General features: G+C 40.3%; 2 protein-coding genes across 3 annotated transcripts; both read left to right on the forward strand.

Annotated features, from left to right (window-relative positions):
* The first annotated feature begins 2,112 nt into the window (after positions 1-2,112).
* On the forward strand, positions 2,113-13,740 carry rbm25a (RNA binding motif protein 25a). 2 transcript variants are annotated; one of them, XM_070841804.1, is made up of 18 exons: positions 2,113-2,278; positions 2,564-2,687; positions 3,368-3,417; positions 3,659-3,829; positions 4,163-4,220; positions 4,526-4,686; positions 4,804-4,998; positions 5,325-5,408; positions 9,267-9,541; positions 9,969-10,080; positions 10,195-10,284; positions 10,363-10,436; positions 10,521-10,671; positions 11,119-11,539; positions 11,635-11,939; positions 12,163-12,261; positions 12,492-12,539; positions 13,285-13,740. In XM_070841804.1, exons 2-18 carry the CDS (start codon positions 2,582-2,584, stop codon positions 13,375-13,377), a joined length of 2,493 nt encoding a protein of 830 aa, XP_070697905.1. In that variant the 5' UTR covers positions 2,113-2,278; positions 2,564-2,581; the 3' UTR covers positions 13,378-13,740. The 2 variants fall into 2 exon arrangements, with proteins under 2 accessions (XP_070697905.1, XP_070697906.1); XM_070841805.1 differs by having other exon boundaries at positions 5,328-5,408.
* A 933-nt stretch (positions 13,741-14,673) lies between these two features.
* On the forward strand, positions 14,674-19,601 carry slc39a9 (solute carrier family 39 member 9). The gene is made up of 7 exons (XM_070842614.1): positions 14,674-15,249; positions 15,482-15,590; positions 16,813-17,022; positions 17,468-17,536; positions 17,856-17,941; positions 18,392-18,526; positions 18,911-19,601. Exons 1-7 carry the CDS (start codon positions 15,154-15,156, stop codon positions 19,142-19,144), a joined length of 939 nt encoding a protein of 312 aa, XP_070698715.1. The 5' UTR covers positions 14,674-15,153; the 3' UTR covers positions 19,145-19,601.
* The last annotated feature ends 3,596 nt before the right edge of the window (positions 19,602-23,197 follow it).

The raw sequence follows: 23,197 nt of genomic DNA on the forward strand, positions 1-23,197 counted from the left end.
TAACAGTGTATTTTATAAGATTTTATGTTTTGGATGTAGTCTCTACCTGAAAAGTAACTTCCCACCACAGCTGTCAGATCAGTTTAGTAGCATAGTGGCCTCAAAAGTAAATGAAAGTACCTCAATAGGCTAGTATTGTTTGCAGTACTTGCGTAAATGTACTTTATGATATTTCACCACTGCAGACTTTAGCGTGTGTTGTAACTGGTTGACAACAATGAAACACGTTTCTTGCGGGTGTGGTTTGGTTTTATTCTGTCAAAAAACAAACGAAACAAACAAAAGTGTAAAACAAATAAAATAAATACAAATACACAGAACATAATGTACAAAACAAAGGAACAAAGATAAAACTTATATAAACTAACATCATAAAATTACGTTACGTTACGTTACGTTACGTTACGTTACGTTACACGTAGAAATGAAGTTCTAGAACCCAAAGAGAACACAGTGATTGCTAAGCGACGGAGACCACCCAAGCGTTTTTGCCGTCGGACGTAATCAGCCTGTGACGCGGCGAGCGGCTGGAAAAGGCATGTAACCTGTGTGTGTGTGTGTGTGTGTGTGTGTGTGAAGCAAAGGGATGCTGAGAAAATAAAGAAAAGCATATTCACAAAGATAAATATCGTAAATCAACCCCATCTTTAAGCTGATTCTAACTGAAACTGAATTTTATCTTCAGTCTCTTGAATTTGTAACAAATAAATGATGCCAGTAGTAATAAAATTTAAGTCTGCCATCAAAATCAACCTTGTGTTTATTTATGCATTTCTCTTTTATTTTATCATTGCCTTGTAGCTGTGTAAATATTAGTCACTGGTGTGACTGATTCTGTTTATTCTTATAACTAAATAAAGGAAAATGAATTGAAGCAAAAGCATTTGGCGCCACCAAGTGTTTGAAAATGGAGAATACAGAGAATTTAATATAGTAACAGGATTTCCAGGCCCTGAAAACAGCCTGTTAGGCAAATCTTTTTCCCAGGATGTGCACAAATCTCCCTCTCCTACGGATTTTGTCCAACCAAGGTCCTTCACATTACTGATTTAAAGCACGTCGATACTCCAGGATTGTAGAAATTAAGACAATTTGCATCATTCTGCTTTTAATTAAACATCACAGGTGGCGTTCAACAATCACCCACTCAAATATTAGATGGGCAAAGCACTATTGCAATCTTTTTTTCCTATTTACATCATGTGTTACACATTCCTCTTTCTGGAACTAACTATTTCCAAGTTATGCTGTGTATTTTTTGATGCCTACTAGACTATAAAGAGACCTAGAAAGATTTGAAATGTTGTAATTTTGAATAATAGATTAATATCTGTTACTTTATTGTTGCATGGACATACACAGAGACTGTTTACAGCTCTACAGTCTACAGCTGTACAATGCAAAAAAAGAGACAAAAATATATGTGTGTGCATTTCTTCCAGTGATTCAGTTGAAAGTCTGAAATGCCAGACAATACTGAGAGATGTCATTGATCATTTTTAGATCCCAAGGTTATGTTTTGAAAGCGCATTATTTGTCTGACCAACAGTACAAAATCCAGAGATCATTTATTCAGTTAGTTGTGTGCTTCCATCCCAGGTATGAAGCATATATGTGTGGGGACAAAAACTATACTTTTATATAGATAACAGCATCTACCAAATGACTATAAATACCTTTGTGCTCTTTTCTCAGTTCATATTGCCAAGGGTATTTTAAGGCAAGTAATGTAAATCTAGTTAGCCTTCCTGAATATTTAGACCATTTGTTTTGACCAAAATAATAATTTAAAAAAATCTTATTGCAATTATTGCATGATGTTTCACTCAGTACATACATTTTTTTAAATCAAATTTTTAGGATTAAGAATGCACACATGTCCACCTTAAGTTACATAATGGCCACGTTTATTTGCCGATAGCTCCTGTTACAAACAAACCAGAAATTATAAATCATGCCATTTGTACAAGCATTTAGTGGAAAACTACCTACGAGAAACTGAGAGAAATATGCGCTGTATATTTAGTAGGAAGTGTTTGCCTGCGAGACGGAATTCAGGGAAGTAAAGCCAAACAGGTTGCTGAGCTATCCCATGATTCATTTCGAGAAGAATAGGTCCCAGTTATTTGTATCCGTTGGGGCTCTTGTAGCTTACCGGTGATTATTTTAACGCTAATCTTCAGCGTTACGTTTTTGTGTTTACCGTGTTTAATGGGCTTTTATTTAGATATCCCATAGTATTATAAAACAGTGGTTTTGATTTTACGCTTGACTGTTGGTGAGTAAATCCGTACATGACCGCTGCTGCTAATGTGAACTAGCAAGGCCACAGAGTATGTTAGCTAGCTTGAGCTAATTTAGCTAGTTAACGTTAAACGTGGAGGCTACTCAGCTATTACTCAATCGAGCAGGTATCCCAACCGTTTAGTTTGCAAAGTCAGTATTCAGTTGCGCTATCTACGTTAAGCATTTAACACAGTGATTAACTTGATATTGCTTTACCCTGTAAAAACGTCAACATTGTGTCCTCCGTCTTATGCTGAATATCCTCTCTCCTCCATAGATTCCTGCATATTTCAGGATGTCTTACCCTCCTCCCATCAACCGCCAGCAGATTGGTATCCCGCAGTTACCTCCCAGGATCCCACCTCCTCAGTATGGGGGGTTTGCCCAGGCTGTCCCGCCAGGTAACGATACTAACACACCTCTGTTGGTTAGTCAGACGCTTGGTCCCTCGAGTAATATTTGGTGTGAAAAGTCAGGGTGCAGTTCCAGTTTGGAGTGCAAACAGTCACTATTTGTTCAGTTGCAGCTCAGTGAGATTGTAAGAACAGTCACAAGGTGGCATCGTGCCAACTAAAGCATAAATTTTAAAATGATCCAACATAGGGTTAGTGATGTCAAGATGAGAAACACAAAAGTTATCTGCATGTGGAAATGGTAATGAAAAATTAAAGAGACTTACCTACAAATATAATAAGTTTAATCAACATTGAACTCTCAGAGGATTGAAGTCACAAATTGTACTGATTACATGAATAAATAGGAAGACATGTGCCAGTATTTGTTTAGTAAACCGTGACCATTTCCCCTGGGGTAATCACTAACACAACACTGATTTACAGTGTCAACAAAAGTTGATACCAAAATCAAAATATAAGACATGAAACATGATTTCACTGATTACAAAAATCATTAGTCACTACACAGCAGTAAGTTAAAAGTGAGTTTTAAAAGAAGATTTAAGAAATAATGTTGAGTTTGAGTTTCACAGCTGAGGTGAACAATGTCGTATGATTGTCAGTGGTTTTGTGCTGTTGTATGCCTCAATACATGGTGTGATTATTGTGTTTGCTTCTATTTTCAGGTACTCCCATGATCCCAGTTCATATGGGTGTAGTGACGCCCACACCCACAGTGAGTTGGACTCCGCTCCTTCTGCATGACCTGCTGTTGAATACACAATCCAACTTAACAGTGTAGCTCAGTTAATGCACTTTGTTTTTGGCAAGTGTGCTGCTCAACTTTGGCAGTTCAATTTGCCTTTAGACTTATTATCAGACTCTTGTGGTATTTCTGGTTTTATCTTTGGTTGCTTTTATTGTTGGTCAGGATAAAAGTATCAACTGAATATATAAAGTGCCATTTGATGTTGCAGGTTCTTGTCCCGACCACAATTACTGTAGCACAGAAGCCAGTGCTTCCAAAGAAGGACCCTGGCAGCATCAGAGCCAAGGACACAGAGGACAACAGTGGCCCCACCACCACTGTGTTTGTAGGGAACATCTCTGAAAAGGCATCTGACATGCTGGTCAGACAGCTCCTAGCGGTGAGTTGATTGAATGCACCCACTGGATTGATAAAATAATAGGCAGCAACAGTGAATTGCTCATGTTAAGGGTTGCAGGTAACAGACACTTACAGCAGATTATATCACCCCAGTTTTAGAGAAAAACACTCTCACATTGCCCACATCACGGGTTTTGATCAAAGCTGCTCAGTTCACTTATCCACTGACAAATCCCCAGGAACTAATAGCTCAGGGATACACAAACACTATTGTGCCAACCTTCTCAGCAGTGATTAATTGATCATTGAATTCACATTAGCTTCTGTAATGTGAAATTAAACAATTCTTCCTCTCTGTTCTCTCTCACTGTAGAAATGTGGTATTGTTCTAAGCTGGAAAAGGGTCCAAGGTGCCTCTGGGAAACTTCAAGGTAAAAGGGCACAGCACATTTAAGCAACCTTCTTTTTATGTGCTTGCATGTTTACGGTATGTTGTCCTGAGACTCCAGATATGACAATAGAGAGCCACTGCAATTTTATTGAAGCACTCATCCCACTGTACTTCTTGCAGCACTGAATCACGGTGGAGTTAATTGGGCATTTATAGAAAGGTCCCCTTTGAAGTTGAATGTGAAATTACATAATCGGCTTCCATGTGTTTCACTGCAAATATTTTAAGTTGTCATGTATTTTGTTAGTTTTTAACATCTTTCTTTCTGCTCTCAAATCCTGGAAGCCTTTGGGTTCTGTGAGTACAAGGAGCCTGAGTCCACACTGCGAGCCCTCAGACTTCTGCACGAGTTGCTCTTAGGTGACAAAAAGCTGTTGGTCAAAGTAGATGCCAAGACTAAAGCCCAGCTAGATGAGTGGAAGGCGAAGAAGAGGAGTGCCAATGGGGTACGCTGTTCACCTGCTGAGTAAAAGATATTAATGAGAGCTTCTGTTACATTGACAATTTTGTGAAATTGGGTTTTTAAGTTTGTTTCTCCCATTTTTCTGACTTTTGTTTTATAGGGAGCCAGTGGTGGATCAAAGAATGGGGACGAAGATGAGGAGGAGGTTCTTGATGAAGAAACTCTGCATCGGGACCAGGTTGTGAAAGGGGCAATAGACGTCCTCATCCGAGAGTATGCAAGTGAGCTCAATGCTCCCTCACAGGACCCTGACAGTCAACCTCGCAACAAGAAGCGGAAAGAGAAGAAAGAGGAGGTATTGTTTGTGCAATGTAGATGTTCTTTGATTTGTAGCTTAGACCTCTTTTCTACCACAGGGTACCTCAGCTTGACTCAACTCTTCTCACTATGAATGGTTTTCCTTCAGCAAAAGTTGTAGGGAGAACCTGGTATATGGTACTTTTTTTGTATCACCTCCATTGAGGTTCCAAACGAACAGAGCCAATACTAAAAGTAGACGCCAAAATACTGCAGACCACTGATTTGAGCCGAGCCGTACCATGTAGTGATAACACAGGATTATTTATAGTAACTGCTGAGTACTTAGTGTGTTTTTTCCCTTCTTTCTCTCCTTTGTGTAAGGAGGATATCAATGCCATGGAGATGGAAGATGACAAACGAGACTTGATTTCCAGAGAGATCAGTAAATTTCGCGACACACACAAGGTAATGTATCAAACTGCTCTTACTCTGTAATTAAGTTTTGGAGAAGAAATCCTCCACATTTGTAATTAGAAATTCCTCAACAGCAAAATGGAGCTGGAATTTAAATAATTTATGCTGGCAATTCCTCCATAAGACTGTTCTGTTACTGTCAACTATGGTCTTGAGATAGTGAAATTCAAACATTAAAGAAATAGAAAGTAGAAGATGTTGATACAAATATTTTATAGCATCTATTTAAGGCTTTAAGTATTCAAATACTCCAACAACCACTCATAGATGGTTATATAGTAGTATAGTATTGTATTTCCAAATTTGGCAAAAGTTGTTAATAATTATAATACTGATTTGAGACCAAAGGTTTTAGTTCTGCACAAGCTAAAGTCATCACACAGAGTGCATGGACACAATGTGAAATTCCATCTAAAGCTAATCTATTGATTAAACCCCACCAATGTGGTAGAGTTCATTTGGTGACTAGAGCAAGATGAATCTCAGAATCTCAGCTTTGGAAAAAGTTGCGAGGATAGGATGTAAGTATGATCTTTAATTTCTTCTTTACTCATGTTGGGCGCTCCCTTCTGGAGGGTTTGCAGAGGGGCAACTGGCTCTCACTTAACTTCCATTATTTTTATTTAAACGTGGAATCGAGGAAACAAAGTGCCACTGTTACTGGGGCTGGAACTGGGATGTACAAATGTAGCACATTGCACTTGCATTCAGTCAGGTTTTAGAAGGCCGGGCAGCACAGTGAACCTCTGCAGGTCCTCGGATAATAAATGAGGTGTTTGAAGAACACACACAGACTGAATGAGCCTAACCACTGCAGTAGTTTGAACTGCAGCCTGTAGTATTATTAAAGCAGGGAGCGCCCCTCCACAGCACTCTGTGGTCTGAAGACCTGCAAGGTAAGTCCTCATATTTGTTTTTCTCTAGTTTTGTTTTCAAACACTTATTTACTTTTTTTTTCTTTTCCGTGTCTAAGCGACTCCACCCATTTAGTTAAACAACGAGAGAACCAGGAAATTAATGAAATATGTGTGATTTGTGAATCACATTGACATTATTTGTGTGAGTGAGCAGGACAAAGCTGCAGGGACAAGATAAAGAAAACACCATGGAACTGGACTTAATTTCTGAAGTCGTAGCTTAATCACAATTTCAAATACTGCTACAGAGGTGGGACATATTAGGAGCAAGTCATGCTAGTGTCATGTCAGCTACTGTATGAACTAAGGTTCTGCCATCAGCACTTTGATGTGATATGTGTTGTAAAAACACATGATTGATGTCCTCTGCCGAACAAACTGCCGTCAACAAAGAGGATGAACTTACATACAGTATACAAGACATACACTATAAAAGTTTGGAGGTTTAAAAACATGAATGCAAGTTATTATGGCCCACCTCTGTGACAGGGTTTGAAATGATGATTTAGTTGTTTTCAAGTAGAACGTTTAAAACTAGCCATGAAATTGTTTTTCCATTAATGGAAAGTTAGAACAAGAGGTAAGTTTTATGATGGGAAAAAAGTTAAGAACAAAATAGTTGTAAGGTACTGTATATTGCCCAAAAGTCCTCCCACTGCATTGGACAAAAAACCATGGTTTACAAATGCTGATTTGAATCAAGTTTAGCTGAGTTACAATGTAGCACTTAATTCTCATGTAGAGCAGGTAGTTCAGACCTCCTCCATCCTGTCCCTCTTTTTATTTTGTTTATCACTTATTAGCTGTCAGACCCACATTTCTAACAGGGTTCTTTGAATACTTTAAACCAATCAAGATGTACAGAACTTAACGCCAACAGCCGACATTTGTTAAATCGGTTAGATGACGGTTTGAACTGTGGGTCTGACAGGGTTATGGTTTATTTTATACCATTTATTGGGTTGGAGAGGCCAAAGAAACACTAGAAGACGACCTACAGGTAAGACTTCTTCACTAATTTCCTTGTGGCTAAATGGAATACAGTATCTCACTTGCTTCAGACATGAATTTAAAAACACGTTGTTGATGTTATTTATGTGGATGAACTGTAATTAGATAAACTGCTTCACAGGTATCGTTTGGACGTTTTTCCTGATTACTTTGACTTTACACTTGACCTGCTTTTCCTCCCACACGTAGCCTGTAGGATGTGTAGGGGCAGAGAAGCGCTGAAACCATAGTTCATCACCTGTAAGTTGCACACCAATAGCTCCAAAATGGTCTGTAGAAAATGCCATGATTTTTATGTCAACTAGTTAGAAAGTGGACAAAAGATCAATATTTAGTGTTTATTTAGATATTTAGAGTTCAGATAAGCAGGCAACTCTACAAATCACAAAGGTCTCCAGAGGGGATTGATTTTGCAAAACGTATCTAGTGCAGTACAGAATCTCTGGAAATGTGGCCACCTGTCTCTTTGACTCTCAGCAAAAGCATATATCAACATAATTAGTAGTATTATTTCTCCTATTCAACAACTCTCAGGGATTATACGCTGTAAAAAAAACAACAACTATATATTGCAATTATATACTACTTACCACAGAACAAACTTCTGCAATACAGTGTACTCCCAGTTCCCGGGTCAGTCACTCTGCTCCATACAGAACGCCCACACTGCTGCAGGGGAGCAGTTGCTTTGCAGTCTGGCACTGCTCCCTTGCATCTCAGAAGACCATGTAGAAAACACATGGGAGCTGATTATGTAATTCACTTAGTTGGGCCATTTGCCACGTTAAGCTTAGGCTTGTTTTAATCCACTTGGCGCCCGTAGGTCAGACCATACCGGGGCATTATATAGTGGTGATCTTAAGGGTATAGATAGAACTTGTTGACCTAATGTTTCAAAGCTGACTTGGCACTTGGTGAATACTTTTATCTTAAGTGCTTTATATTACCATAAGTGTGTTTGTAGCGCGAGTAGCTTAATTTTGAATGAACCCCCTAAATCCAAGGTATCATGTAAAGCTGAGTGCAAAAAGCATTAGGTTAATAAGTACTTGTGATTTAAGATATTACAAGGTCAGTCAGTAACACACACTATACTTACATGATGGGGCTGTGATATAATAGAACTCCATCATGTCAAACGTTATGCATTTGGCCGACAGTATCTCTTGCATCAGGTCAAATCTGTTACTTTTCATCAATGCCTGAGTGCACATTGATTGGAAAGTGAGCAGACATGAGTTTGACCAATACCTATTTGCCTACAGCTGAGATTTTATTGGAATGGCCTCTTATTACATCAGAGCATAATCTCAGATCACCATAGAGCACAGAGTAACTTCCGAGGACGAGGTGACCTGTTACATATGTGAAAAAAAATCACTCAATATTAGTGTATGTGATAAAGGGGAGTGCTGACTACTGGAGTGAGGGCAGGAAATGATCTATGCACGACCTTTTGATGTAACAAAAATACAATAATGTATATGTTTAGAGCTGAAAAACGCTGATAAAACACCAAAGAAGTTTTACTGGTAAATGGTTTTACCTTCCACTCGTGCCGTATCTCCTCATTTAAGCACAGATTCCCTCAAATTTTTAGGTGTTTTTCAAGACTGACTTGTAATTTATGGTTTTAAGTAAGTGTGTCCTGAATTGAGCAGTATCTGCGTTAAACCTGCTCAAGCAGTGGACCACTCTTCCAGGAGGAAACATCAGGGCTAAGAGGACTTCCTCACTTGCAGCAGCCCAGCCTCTCCAAGGCCATGAGTCATGGCAGTATGTGAGCATGTCTGGTCCCGGGAGTCAATCATTTTCAGTATCATGCACTGATAACGTGTATTTATGTTTTTTTGTGTGCTCTTATTGATATAGAGAGTCTAGTAACACATTTTTCCCTTTTCTTCCTGTTGGGGTCCTGCAGAAACTGGAGGAGGAAAAAGGAAAGAAAGAAAAAGAGCGCCTGGAGATCGAGAGGGAAAGGAGAGAGAGGGACAAAGAGCGGGAGCGCGAGAGGGAGCGCCGTGACCGTGAGAAAGAGAAGGAAAGGGAGAGGGAGAGGGACAAGGAGCGGGAAAGAGACCGAGATCGCGACCGCGAACGTGAGAGAGATCGCGAGCGTGAGAGGACAAAGGAGCGAGAGCGAGAGAGGGAGCGTGAGAGGAGTCGAGACGTCAGTGAAGATCGCAGCAGATCGAGGTCAGTGGGAGGCCAGTGATGTCAAAGCACTTGAGTCATTTTGACACTGACTAACCTATTACAGGGGCTGTAATCACAGGTCAAAACTACATACTAGTATAATTCTGATAAAAGTTTGGCGGGTTGTGTCTGTTCTCAGTCCAAGGGGATCTTTTGCACAGATCTTTTGGGTGCATTAGATGCAACAAATACCTGTATGTCAATGTAGAGCAAAACAAGCGTGCTGTCTCATGCAATTATGATATTAACCACAGTAGTAAAATGTAGCTCTACTTTTAGCAGTTGGTGCTGGCTAAGGCCAAATACCCAAGACTGACGACAAGTGAAATAAGTGCTTGACTTCTTTGTTACATTAACATTTTTCTTCTTATTTCAACTTTAAGGTAATTGAATCAGTCTAACACCAGTAACCCATTGTCTTTTGCAGAGAGAGGACTAGAGAAGATAAAAAACGAGACCGCGAAGAAGATGAGGAGGACGTATATGAACGAAGGAGACTTGAGAGGAGGCTTAGAGACAAGGAGGCGGCTTATCAAGAAGTACGTACATTATCTCCTGCCATTTTGATTGATTTAAACGCAGGTTTAAGCAACTGCACACAATGAAATTAATGACAGTAATTTATGTCTGCCTGTTCTTCATTTTTTTTAAAGCGCCTGAAAAACTGGGAGATCCGCGAGAGGAAGAAGGGTCGTGACTACAGCAAAGAAACAGAGAGAGAAGACGAGAGGCGTCGTGAAATGGTACAGTTCAGATTGTTGGCAAATAGTTCTTCCTGTTGGTTTTAGACCATTTATAATCCTTGTGTGTTTTAAATTCAGATGAAAGAAGCCAAAAGACTGAAAGAATTTCTTGAAGATTATGACGACGACAGAGATGACCCAAAATACTACAGGTAATCATCATAATGCACATTTAGAAGTGTGACACTTTGGCTTGTGTTCTTTGTCATGACATGACTTCTCGCTCTCATCCTCAGGGGCAGCGCTTTGCAGAAGCGACTTCGTGACCGAGAAAAGGAGACTGAATTGGACGAGCGAGACCGGAAGAGGGAGAAGGAGGAGCTGGAGGAGATCAGACAGAGGCTTCTGGCTGAAGGTCACCCTGACCCTGACGCTGAGCTGCAGAGGGTGAGTCGTGCATTATGTTAACATGCACTTTAGTGACCTGGTTGCACTCTGCGTTCTCTTGTAAGCTGATTTCTTAACTGTCATGTTCACGAGAAATCTGATTTCCGTAATCAGGGAAGTGGAAAATCCAGGTAGATTTCTCCCAGAGATTACAGTGCACTGCCACAGATGTGGGTTTCTCATTATCATGGTTCCGACATAAGGTCAGGGGTAAGGGAGTAATCTTAATGACTGGCCTGCTGCATCTAAACCAGGTTGCTTCACATACAAACACGTTCTGCAATTATCCGCATTAACCTGGATTCAGTCTGGTCGTGTGATGTCAGTGCATTTGTTATTAGAATGCCACCAGTCAGCAAATATTGATTTCTGACGCATCTAAATGAAGAGTGAACCACAAAGTGAGGTCGTTGGTCATGGTTTCATGTTTCATGTTTGTTTGTATAGATGGAGGAGGAGGCAGAGCGCAGGCGACAGCCTCCCCTGAAACTTGAGCCCGAGGAGGATGTGAACCAGGAGAAGCCCCACAAGGAACGGGACAGGGATCGCGATCGGGAGAAGAGAGGGTCTGGAAGGCCTGCAGAGCCGATGCCTCGAGGCCCCCCACAGCATTCAGACGATGACGTCGTGGAGGGGGAGGAGGATGACTACCACGATGGCGAGGAGTCACAAGAGGCCAAGCCGCAACTCAAACCCATCATGCGACCAATCACTACTGCTCCCTCTGTGTCCTCTGCCAGTGGGAACGCAACTCCAAACTCACCCGGCAACGAATCTCCCTGCGGCATCATCATTCCAGGCGAGAACACTCCCGAGGTCCAACCTCCCGAAGAGCAACGGCCCAAGATTGGTCTCAGTCTCAAACTGGGTGAGTACAGTAGCAAACTAAGGACACAGAGGGATCTGCTTTTTTGTAGGATTAATGCTTTGTGCCAGAAAAAAATTGGTCTGTCTCTTCTCCAGGTGCCACCAACAGTCCCAGCCAGCTCAACGTTGGAAAGCGAAAGAAGCTGGCGACCGTGGAAAGCGTTTTCAACAAGTTTGATGATGAGGAGGCCGATGAGCAGCCTCGCAAAAGGAAACTGGTTCCACTGGACTACGGTGATGATGACAAGAGTCTGGGGCTGGATGGGGCAGAAATTTCAGGGGCCAAAGGAAGCATTAACACAGAGGAGAAACGTAAACACATAAAGAGCCTTATTGAGAAGATCCCCACGGCCAGGCCTGAGCTCTTCTCCTACCCTCTGGACTGGACCATGGTGGACTCGGTAAAGATCCTCTGGCTGTTTGATTTGCAACAATTTTACCACCTTTTATAAACTGTATAATGTTGAAAAGGTCAAAGACAGAGTAGAAATGTAATATTCTATTGCAGTAGGATTGAGATTCTCAGCTACAATTTAATATTTCAGTCAGTGGCTCGTTTGCTGTCGAAACATGATCAGTAATAGAAAATAAGGCCATGTGTTGCTCTGATTGTTCTTCCTGTAGACTCTGATGGATCGACGCATTAGACCATGGATCAATAAGAAGATTATTGAATACATCGGTGAGGAGGAGCCCACATTGGTGGATTTCGTCTGTTCAAAGGTTTGTGATTGTTTCTCTTACTTAAGGAAACTCAGCTGTATTATTTTGAAGTTTCACATTGTTTTTACCAGCTCATTAAGATGCTGATTCCCGTGGAAAATACGAAAGCTTCTGAATATATACTTTACTAACAGACATTTATTTTTCTTTATTAATTATTTGAGGGTGTATATGCCTTAAAATCTGTTGCGCTACTGCTCATCTTAAGTGAATGTTTGTTTTCTCCTCAGGTCATGGCACACAGCACCCCTCAGGGTATTCTTGATGATGTTGCTATGGTAAGTTGAAATTGTTTTTAGATCACAAAGCCATGGGGGGACTGACAAAATATATAAAACAATATAACGCATCACAAATAGATGAGATATATACAGATTGAGATTAATTTAATGTCGTTGATGGCTGAGACTTTACACCTTACAGTGCAATAGTTCCCTATCAGTTTTTAACCATACTATGCATGGCTATAGGGACGGCAGTGTTCTGTCTGTCTGACAGCCTGTCGATCCGCCGTGTTGGTCCAGACTAAAATACCTCATCAACACTGATAGACCTCAGAGGATGTACCCTAATGACAAGGGTGATGCCTGACGTGTCGTCTAGCGTTACCTGAGGTTCACATTTGTGATTTTGAATTAAATGTCTCGACAACCATTGGATGAATTGATATGAATTTTGGTTCAAACATTCACGTTTGCCTGAGGATGAACCGTTATCACTTTGGTCATAAGGTAGCTTATCCTGTAGCACCATCATCAGGTCAATACTAGTGACATTTTAATGCATCCATCACAGTTGTACTTTGTGCTAAGTGCGAATTAGCACACGTTAGCATGCTAATGCACTAAACTAAGACAGTAAGCATGATTAATATTACAACTGCCAAGTGTTGTCATTGTAGGCATGTTGGCACAGTACGGTCTCACTGGTCCTCAGTAATCCATGTGACACTAAGATAATAAGTCAGAGTCACTGCAGTGATTTATTAACCAAAGTTTGTTTAACCAACCTGTTTGTGTTTAGGTTCTCGATGAAGAAGCAGAAGTCTTCATAGTAAAAATGTGGAGGCTGTTGATATATGAAACAGAGGCAAAGAAGATCGGACTGGTGAAATAAAGACCACACGTCTCTCTGTCTGACTTCCTTAGCTCACAGTTCTGCCTGCTACAGTTTTCTGGTCCAGCAGACTGTAAACATGTGTCTGTACAGCCCTCCATTCCTTCAGCCAGGAGCTGCTGCCTTGTATGTGTGTGTTTGGACGGGAAAGTCTGTGAACAGAAAGCGTTTGCACAAACATACTGCATGATAAAACTTTGGTTGTATTCTTTTTTCTGTTGTTGACGCTGTTGTGACAAAAGACGGCCGCCTTTCACTTATCTGTTCTCCAATATGTTGGACACATTCTGCTTTGATTTACTGTTGTCATGTTGAGGCACTGCTCCATTGTGTGAACTAATAAATATGCTTTTTTAAAAAATATATATTTTGTCTTTCTTTTATGTGTTGCCCCCATTTCTATTTTTTTGTTATATTTATAGTTATTTTCGTTTATGTTCTCCAAAATAGGTGGTCTAAGCTTCTGGTTGCTTAGTAATTACAGTATCACACAATTCCCTCTCGAATTAACAAGCTTCCATAGACAGATGTGACTAACCAGTCTCTCATTTACAACACAGCTGTTCTCCTCGGGTACATTTAGTGACACAAAGTAAAATTTATAACCAACATTTTGGTACAGTATAAATGTTCCTGTTGTTCCAATTAACTTCTAAATGGTGACATCTCCTTTTGAATTGAATTTTGCTGCAATTCCTCCCAAGGAATATTTTTACTATAACAAAGTTCATTCTTTCCAAATATGACATTAAATCATGTTCATTTGGAAAAAAACCAGTTTGTTTTTAAAAGACTTGATACAATTATGATCTCCATAAATCTACTAAAATGGTATATTTATTCCCTAACTTAAAACTATTATAATAAATTGTATTATAATGTGTTTATTTTCATTTGTTTGGTGTCATGTGTTCCTTGTATTTAAGTGCAGTTTACCTAAGTTAAGTAATTTTCCTTAGCTCCAGTTGGGCATTTAATATCAGGTGTAATTTAACGTTAAACACAGCTGATTTATTTGAATTTGTTGAGGCCACAAAGAATGTAAAATGCATAAATTAATGAAAGCAACAATTTAGTAATTTTGCCACCACAAGTTATGAGAAGAGAAGACTTAATAACTGACTCTTAAAGAAAAAAAAAACAAAAATATGATGTTTTGAATGTAAAATTTTCATGATTAATTAATTCAATTAACACGAAACGTCACTTCCTGCTCTCTCTCATCCTCCGACGGGTCTCGCGGAGACGTGGCAGGTTCGTCCAGACTGGTGGAGAAGATGACACGTGACCCGGAAGTACTTTCCATCGGCACCAAACAAGAGGATGTTCTGTTAGCCAGTTAGCTAGCAGCTAACCAAGTCGGGAAGTTGCAATATTATTGTTTGACACTTTATAAATTGTTTAGAACTGAATGTGCAAGAAACCATGTGTGGTACCGGATGTTTGCAAGCGAGTCTTGGTGTGTCAAGATTCCTCATTTGTGAATTTTGAGAGCAATCACCAAAGCAAGTTAGCTTAGCTTTGCTAACGCTACCGAGGCCAGAGGCTGTAACGTCTCTGCTCAGTTAACGTGGATGTTTTGCAGTGAGCTGAACTGGTACCAGAAGAGGGACGAGGCTTTTATTAAATCAACAACTATCATTAACCAACTGTTGCAGGTCGGGGCATGTAATTTAACCCGACGAGCACTGATAAAAGTCCGCGTTAAAGTGTAGGTGGAGGTCGGTTTTGATGGTTTAGCTTAGCAGTAGATTAGCTGAAGAGAAAAGTGCAGTCATGGACGATTTTAGCTCGATCAGCCTGCTGTCTCTTGCGATGTTGGTGGGATGTTATGTGGCCGGGACGATACCGTTAGCAGTCAACTTCTCAGAGGTGAGTCTAAAACACCTAAAGCTTTAAAAAAGTGCTCCCTGGAAGCTTGCACACGTTGGCTAACTTTGCCAATAGCCACATTTCTAAAATGAGAGGTAATAAATCTCTGCCAGTGCCTTTTAATCAGAAGTACTGATTGTGTCACAAACTTTGCAAGTAACTTGTGTTTAAAGGGCTTCAAATCAAAGAGAGACTTGTGCTGAAGATTTGTCCGTGACTCTTGTGTCTCCAGGAAAAGCTGAAGCTGATCACTGTGCTGGGAGCAGGGCTGCTGTGTGGGACTGCACTAGCTGTTATCATTCCTGAGGGGGTCCACGCACTTTATGAGGAAATCCTAGAAGGTAGAGTTCACGGAAACACTTTTCCCCAAGTGCATTTCCTGAAGGTCTGCCCAGAAATAGTTCCTCCAACTTCCTTTTATGAAGGCAAAGTTGCATTTTATCATGCATAGTCAGTGAAAGGCAGCTTTGATATTAATAAGGCTGCTAGTAATGATTATTTTCATGATAGATTAATTGTTTTAAATCCACAAAATGCGAGAAAAAGTTACCTATCACAATTTCGCTAAGTCCAAGAGAGTGTCCTCAAATTACTGGTTTTGTCTGACCAAAGATCCAAAATGCAAAGATAAGACGCAGACTAATAAACGCAGCAATTCTCACATTGTAGAAGCTGCAACCAGAAAATGTTTGGATTTCTTGTTTGATCATTGATCATTGTAAATAATTAAATTATACTCACATTTTTTTGCTGGTAAATTTTCTTAGTTGACTCATTAAGTAATTGACAAATCATAGCTTTGGGATATATTAAAAACAAACAATAAATCAATAAGACAATAAAGATATGTAAATAGCAATAGCACTCTGCACTATCAAGATATCAGTTTGTAGACCTGTAGATTAGATTGATCCCTTTTATAGATCTGTCCAACTCGCTCCAGATAGTGTCACAGTTATACTGTTTAAGTGTCAGCCAGTTATTCCATAAGAGACAAACAATACTGGCAATGGTTTGTGATTCTTTTTCTGTAAATCTCTGTGCTGAAAATCATTTGAGGTCAGACATCCTGGTAACCTTAGGGTTTAAGACGATGGCCATGTAATTTGTTCTCTTATGTATGTGTCTAATAAAGGTAAATTATGCCTCCCATGCTCTTTAATGGTTTTTGGCTCTTTGTCAGAGCTTCAGATACCTTCAGTAGAGCCACAGGCCAGAAAGACACCAGCAAAAAACTACAGACTTTTAAAAGTGCAGAGCATATTGACAAAATATAACACACAGATGTTTGACTGGAACTGCTGGAATCCTTTTCAAACAGAGCAAAGTTCAACATGCAGTAAAGTACAACCAGTTGACATCTATTTCTCTTATGTAACAAACTTTGTCAAACACCGATGTTTGTTTTGTGGTCATTTGCAAGTTAACTGTGTCTCAGAAGATTAAAGCTCCATGGGTTTGCGATGGTCTCTGTGATGAACAGTGTCAGGGTTCAGATGTTTTAAGGTGTTATTAACAAAACATCTGCCTCTTTCTGTTCTGTCCTGACCTGTGTTTCTGCAGGCGGTCACCACAGCCACAGCCATGGCCAGGTTGGAGTTGTGGAAGTGTCAGAGCCGAAGGGTGAAGCAGATACAGCCCTTAGTGCCAGCGGGAAACATGAGCACAGTCACGAGCAGCTTCATGCCTGCATCGGGGTGTCCCTGGTCCTGGGCTTCGTCTTTATGTTACTGGTGGACCAGATAGGCAGTTCTCATGTGCACAACACTGATGGTCAGTATTACAAGGGGAAGACAGCACAAAGATGAAAGCATTCAAAGCATTTGTTTCTGAGAGACTAACAGTACACGGGCCCAGAATGTCTCTGTGCAGACTTAGTTTGTGAAAAGGGGGCTTGGTGACAGAAGGTTTGTCTTCAGCCTCATCAAGTGCTAATTTTCTCTGGAAGAAAATTGTTTTGTTGAATTAGACCCAAAACGCCCCCCAGATGGCTCAATTGCAAATTCTGCTCTCCCAGATGCACCCACGCTCAGCGCCGACCAATTTCAGAGCTTTTTACTTGAACAGCAAACTGTTTACAAAGTCTGCCAACATGTGATGCCACATGGTGTGGACATGCTGTCTTGTCATTGTCACTTGGTTCTACTTCTATATACTCCTTAAACATATAAAGAGGGTCATCGTCATTTTTTTTCTGACTTGTTTTTGTCTGGTTTAGATCCAGAGTCAGCAAGAGTCACCTCGTCGAAAATCACCACCACCCTCGGTCTCGTGGTCCACGCTGCAGGTAGGCCTGTTTCTGAGCGTTCATTGTCTCATAATGATGTACTAGATAAGACTTTATACGACTCTTTATTAGTTAAAATGACACAGTGATGCTGTAATAGAGAATAGTTATGACATTGCAGGTACGAGTTACATGCTAATGTCTCAAGTCATTTTGCTTGTTATCACAGTCGTCACAGCCGCTTGTTATTAAACCGCTGTCATGTTGCTTTGACCATAAGATTTTTACATTTTTAATTTTTACAATATTGCCATCTGAACTTTGTTTGTCGTTGACCAAATATTAAAAGTATCTCAATAACTCTGTCTTTTGTCTCCAGCTGACGGGGTGGCTCTAGGAGCTGCTGCCTCTACGTCTCAGACCAGCGTTCAGCTCATTGTTTTTGTAGCCATCATGCTGCATAAGGTAATAATAGTTCATATGTTGTACAGTAGATGTTTTTCTTTTACAGTGTAGCTTTATGTGACATGTATGTACAAATTCTAGTTATGTAGCAGCAGTGGAGCTGAAATAAATGAATCAATTAGTACAATAGGAACTTGATCGTTCTTTTTTATTTGTTCTTGCATCACATTTGTCAGATTTGTTGCTTGTCTTTGTTTTATTTGATAGTAAACTAAATATGCAAGGGTTTTTATCTATTTATCTTACAGAAAAGCTTATTGAAAATGTTTTTGGAAATTGTGATTTATTAGCATTAGCATTTAATATGATTATTTGGTCATTGCAAAGATCAAATAATCACTCAAAAATATAATATGCAAATGAATTGATAATGTAGAACCATTGCCGCTTTTAGCAGCAGCAGTACATTGCAAGTGTTAAACCATGTGAAACATGCTGCCCTGTCTGCAGGCTCCAGCAGCGTTCGGCCTTGTATCATTCCTGATGCATGCTGGTCTTGAGAGGAACCGAATCCGCAAACATCTCCTGGTCTTTGCCCTGGCGGCGCCTGTCCTCGCCATGCTCACCTTTTTAGGCCTCAGTCAGGTAAATATTCAAATCTGTGTTATTTTTGACGCATTTTTAGCTTCACGACAGAGTAGCTGGACGTGTATTTCCTGTGAGACTATCACTCATTTTAAAGATCTGTTTGAGTATCCAGCCTGAGGCTTGGACTGTATCAGTAATGAAGGAGAAAATGCTTCTGTCGAATACCAGTCAGAGTTTTGTCTTGGAAAACCAGTTTGGTTGGTCAGACTTGAGGATTATACTATTATATAGATTATATAGACATTTACCTGGCTGTTTGAGAAAAGATTGACATTATATTAACCATAGAAAAACAACAGAAAGATGACACGCTGATCAACAGTCCTGCCATTAGAAAGGGAACATTTGTCCTCACACTGTTTTTGTCTGTTCACCTCTCAGAGCAGCAAGGAGGCCCTGTCAGACATCAACGCCACCGGTGTCGCCATGCTCTTCTCTGCTGGCACCTTCCTCTACGTGGCCACCGTCCACGTCCTCCCTGAAGTCGGGGGCGGCGGCCACAGCCATGCGCCTGCTGGAGGGAACGGAGGCAAAGGACTAAGCAAGGTGGAGGTGGGAGCACTGGTGCTGGGCTGCCTCATTCCTCTGGTTCTGTCTGTGGGTCACCATCATTAGAGCCAGATCTCAGGACGGATTTAAGACAGGTGTACAGGGGAAAGAAGAGGAAACAGAGACTTCAAACATTGATGGATCTAAATGTCTTATTGCTCTTTGTCTGCTGATGGAGCTAGAGGACCAGACTGGTGTTCATTGCGGAGACATCTTGTGACTCAAAACTGACCTTGAAACAGGGAATGAATGATGTTAGGGAAATCAGAGTTGCTGCAGTGACGACCAAGACACACGACAATGTTTTTTCTGACAATGGAAACCCTTACAGCTACTTTATGTGCCCCTTTATTCCACCAGAAATCTCTTTTCTTTTTTTTTTTTTTTTAAGAGAGCTCCATCTTTGTTTATTTACATCAACGTGGATTTTTCAGTGTTGCATTATCGTGCTTGTCCAAACTCAAAGAACGACCCTGATTTCTTTTCAGTGATGTTTTACTAGATGGCAGTTGCACAGTGAGATTTAGGTGGTCCTGATTAAGCCTGTTAAAGCAAACTCTCTTTTTCTACAATTGTACAGAGTGTAAATCTCTTAACAACAATCCCGATTCATTTGAACTGATTTTCAAGTGCCATATTAGCAAGTTGAACAGATCCCTGAAGAGGCAGCACCATAAGGACATTACAGTTTGTGGGAAATGTTCCTGACTTATTTTCTTACCAACAAAGATCTTTTTCTCTCAGCCAACGGGGAAACAGGATGAGATAAGAGCCAGAATAACCAGGTTGACGCTCATAAGAATTTTTGCTTTGGCTAGTGAGTTTGTCTACGGCGTGGATGTTTGTCTTGTTAGAAAAGTTGGCTTCTTGGCCTGATGGGAAGCCAGTCTGTCAGTTACTGATGGTGTCTCTCCTGTAAAACCACATTCGAAGGTTAATGGACTAGTCCGCTCAAACCCGGGTCCTGTGCTAGGAAAAGACACAACCAGCCTTGATGTATCACAACATGAACTATCACTTTTATTTAATCTGTTAAGCTTCTAGATGTGTTTATTTCTGTTATGTTTTTCTTGGGGAGTAATTCTACATAGAGGTTAAAAGAAAAAACTGTATAGAATTGTCTTAAGTGATCGTATAGAGTGTTATTAAGCTAATTTAGAGGTGAAGGGTCATTTCAGCAGCTCGGTTTGAAAGAACAATTTGCCTTACAGAGGGCATTAACTGGATGAAAACACTTAGGGACCATCGGCTCAGGAGAACAGACGCAGATGTCACAGATCCTGTGAGGAGAATTTTGAACAAATCCCCTTTTTTTTAGCATTTTATTTGGTTCACCCTTTGTGGATTAATCATACCAGAGCAATAATCACACACATAAAATGCAGTGGAGTCTGACATGGGCACAGAGAGTTTGTCTTCATCTTCAAAAGCGCTTGTTATGTGATTTACTTATCAAGATCTGTCAGATGCTCTTGAACGCAGCCCTGCGCCCGTCTCCGCCCCGGTACCATTAAACTGTCCCAGGTTGATGCATTAAGATATCAGCAGGCTGCTCCGTCTTCTATCAGGACACGTGGATATCAGGAGTGTTGTTGTGTCACTGTGCCTGCTCACAGCAGAGCTCATGTGTGTGTATATGTGTGTAAGTGTACTGTACAGAGTAACTCCTTCCTTCCACAGCTGTCACGATCTCATGTGTGAGATGGAACTGCTAACTCACAAATACATTTTGTTTGTTTGTTTTTGTTTGAGTTTCTGGACATGGATGGACTGTTCTTTGCAGTACTGACACAGGAGGCTTCAGACTGTCTGCGGAGTCTCTGTTTTATGTATAAATCGAATGGTTTTACACGTGTAACTTGTGTGTTGACCCCAAGTTACATGACGAGGAGAAACCTACCGTGATGTTTTAGGGTTCCCTGCGTGACTTAGAGAGGAAGGGGCGGGTCGACTGCAGACCAGCAGCTGCATGAACGTTTTATTGTTTACGGGACACTGTAAAAGGGAAAACGCCCTGCTGTGTTGCTTTGCACTCGGGCATGATGGAGGACAGCCCTGTTATGTGCCATGTCATCTTTCCATACCTGCTGAGATTTGGCATTTACACACTTCTCTTCCTTATGAAAACCCTTTATAATAAATTCAGGGTCCATTGGTGTATGTGTTTAGGGCTGCAAGTAGCTTTTCACCATCTATTAATCTGCAGATTATTTTGATTTTATTTAATTGTTTTGTCTAAAAAATGTAAAATTGTGAAATAATGTTCCCAGAGTTCTAGGTGGCATCTTCGGATGTCTTTCTTTCTTTAACCAACAGTCCAAAACTCTAAATATATCCAGTTTACTGTCATAGAAGATGAAGAAAAACAGAAAGTCCTCCCTTTTGAGAAGCTGAAACCCATGACCTTCGACTAATCATTAAAATTATTTAAAATCTTCAGAATTTTCGATGTAAAATAAAACATATAGAATGAAGTATTCACGATTACTTAAGCAATAACCAAAGTTAAAGTTCTGAAAAAACATCCTTTATTAAGAGCTTAATGGTCAAAAACTCAGCAGGACTGAACAGTTTGATCAGACTTTTAAAACGAGCAAACAAGCCACCAACTTGGTTTGAATGTTGAACTCTGAACTCTGCTCCGCTTCAAACCAGTCAGCAGAACACAGAAAAAAGGAAAAGGACGGAAAATAGTTTACTCATGTCGGACCCCATCAATCATTCATAGTAAGAAGCTCATTCATGTTGGTCACATGATTTCTTTTGAGGAGCAGGATTCAGGGACAACCGATCAATTAAGTTGAACATTAATATGAATAAGAATGAGAACAGCTCTAATCTGGTAGGTTATTATGTGTAGTACACGCTGGCGTCATGTTGCTGTCCAGTGAAAACCACACCACTCCAGATGTGACTCAAAGGCTGAAGGATTTAATGTTCTCTCATGAGCTAAGAGTGTTCTCCCACTTCTAATAAGAAAGGTTCTCTTTTTTTCCAAGTCTGTCTTAAAATAATATGTGTAGTGAAGGAGTAATGGACTAATGTAACTGTTCTCTCTCTATACTGACTGTGAAAAGATCCCTTTATGACGTGACGGGGGTCAAAATCTGCAGTTCTGTGCATAAAGGCACTTTTAGAGTGGGTGCCTTGAAAAATTCTTGTCTTTTGTTACTATTTTGTCTTCAGAAGATTAAAACTTTGGATGATACCCACTTGATGTGTCCAACTCAGACTGCTGACGCCTCATAATAACTTTGGCTGAACTTTTTATTGCATGTTTTGCATTGAAAGGCGACTTCAGATTTTGCCCCCCATCTGTTCTATTGGAAATAGAGGGAGGGTGTCTTAATGATGGGCGTCACGGACAGGAGAAATGACGACAAAGTCTCACTTTGAAACCAAATGGATGACCTGAAAATCACAAAAAGTGTTCATAATGTTAAGTGTAGTTTTTGAACAGGCCTATTGTGTTTACTAATGCTGGTTAAAGTTGTTTTAATGAATGAGCACGAGGCTTCAGCCTTGAATCTTGAACTGGCAAAATGCAGGACTCTGATTGGCCGACAGCACCTTCTCTTCAAATTAAAATGATGCAAACCTGCCGAGCTGAACGTTTGCAGTGTGCTTCAGTCTCAGGTGTTCAGTGGTTTGACCAAATAGAATCAAGTCCATGGCGTTAGTCTGAGCATCTGAAAATGCAGTAACAACTTTTCCTTGTAATCACATTCGGAGAGAGAGAAGATCTCTGTTTATACGTGTTTAGAAATTAGAAAATGAAACTATAGAAACTGCTAAAACTGCCAGACATCTGAGTTTGATGCGTCCTGTCCAACACAGGCAGGAAGAGATGACAGCACATACTGGGGCTGGTTGGACGTTTAATTCTAGATAAAGAGAGATTTAGGGTCAATATTTGTAATAGTTTCAGTGGGGGGGGGGGTTTGAGCATCTTTTTTATTTTTATTTTATGTCATTCCAGAATGAGTCTGCCTTATTTCCATACTCTTGATTGTGAAAGTAAGTTGTAAAGCAATGTGTTTTATGACGACTAAATTAAAGTTTTTTAACTGGTGAAAATACTTGCTCATGTTTTCATGATTTAAGCACGTTTATTGTTAG

The sequence above is a fragment of the Pempheris klunzingeri genome, chromosome 13 (genome assembly GCF_042242105.1).
Source record: "Pempheris klunzingeri isolate RE-2024b chromosome 13, fPemKlu1.hap1, whole genome shotgun sequence".
Lineage (NCBI taxonomy): Eukaryota > Metazoa > Chordata > Actinopteri > Acropomatiformes > Pempheridae > Pempheris > Pempheris klunzingeri.

Bases quoted from the DNA above. Each gene is read 5' to 3' on its own strand.
- rbm25a (XM_070841804.1), top strand. From the start codon at position 2,582: ATGTCTTACCCTCCTCCCATCAACCGCCAGCAGATTGGTATCCCGCAG. The intron at 4,999-5,324 runs GTATTGTTTGTG...CCTTTGTGTAAG, and splicing joins GGAAAGAGAAGAAAGAGGAG to GAGGATATCAATGCCATGGA. The intron at 10,285-10,362 runs GTACAGTTCAGA...TTTTAAATTCAG, and splicing joins ACGAGAGGCGTCGTGAAATG to ATGAAAGAAGCCAAAAGACT.
- slc39a9 (XM_070842614.1), top strand. From the start codon at position 15,154: ATGGACGATTTTAGCTCGATCAGCCTGCTGTCTCTTGCGATGTTGGTG. The intron at 17,023-17,467 runs GTCAGTATTACA...TGTCTGGTTTAG, and splicing joins TCATGTGCACAACACTGATG to ATCCAGAGTCAGCAAGAGTC. The intron at 17,537-17,855 runs GTAGGCCTGTTT...TTTTGTCTCCAG, and splicing joins TCTCGTGGTCCACGCTGCAG to CTGACGGGGTGGCTCTAGGA.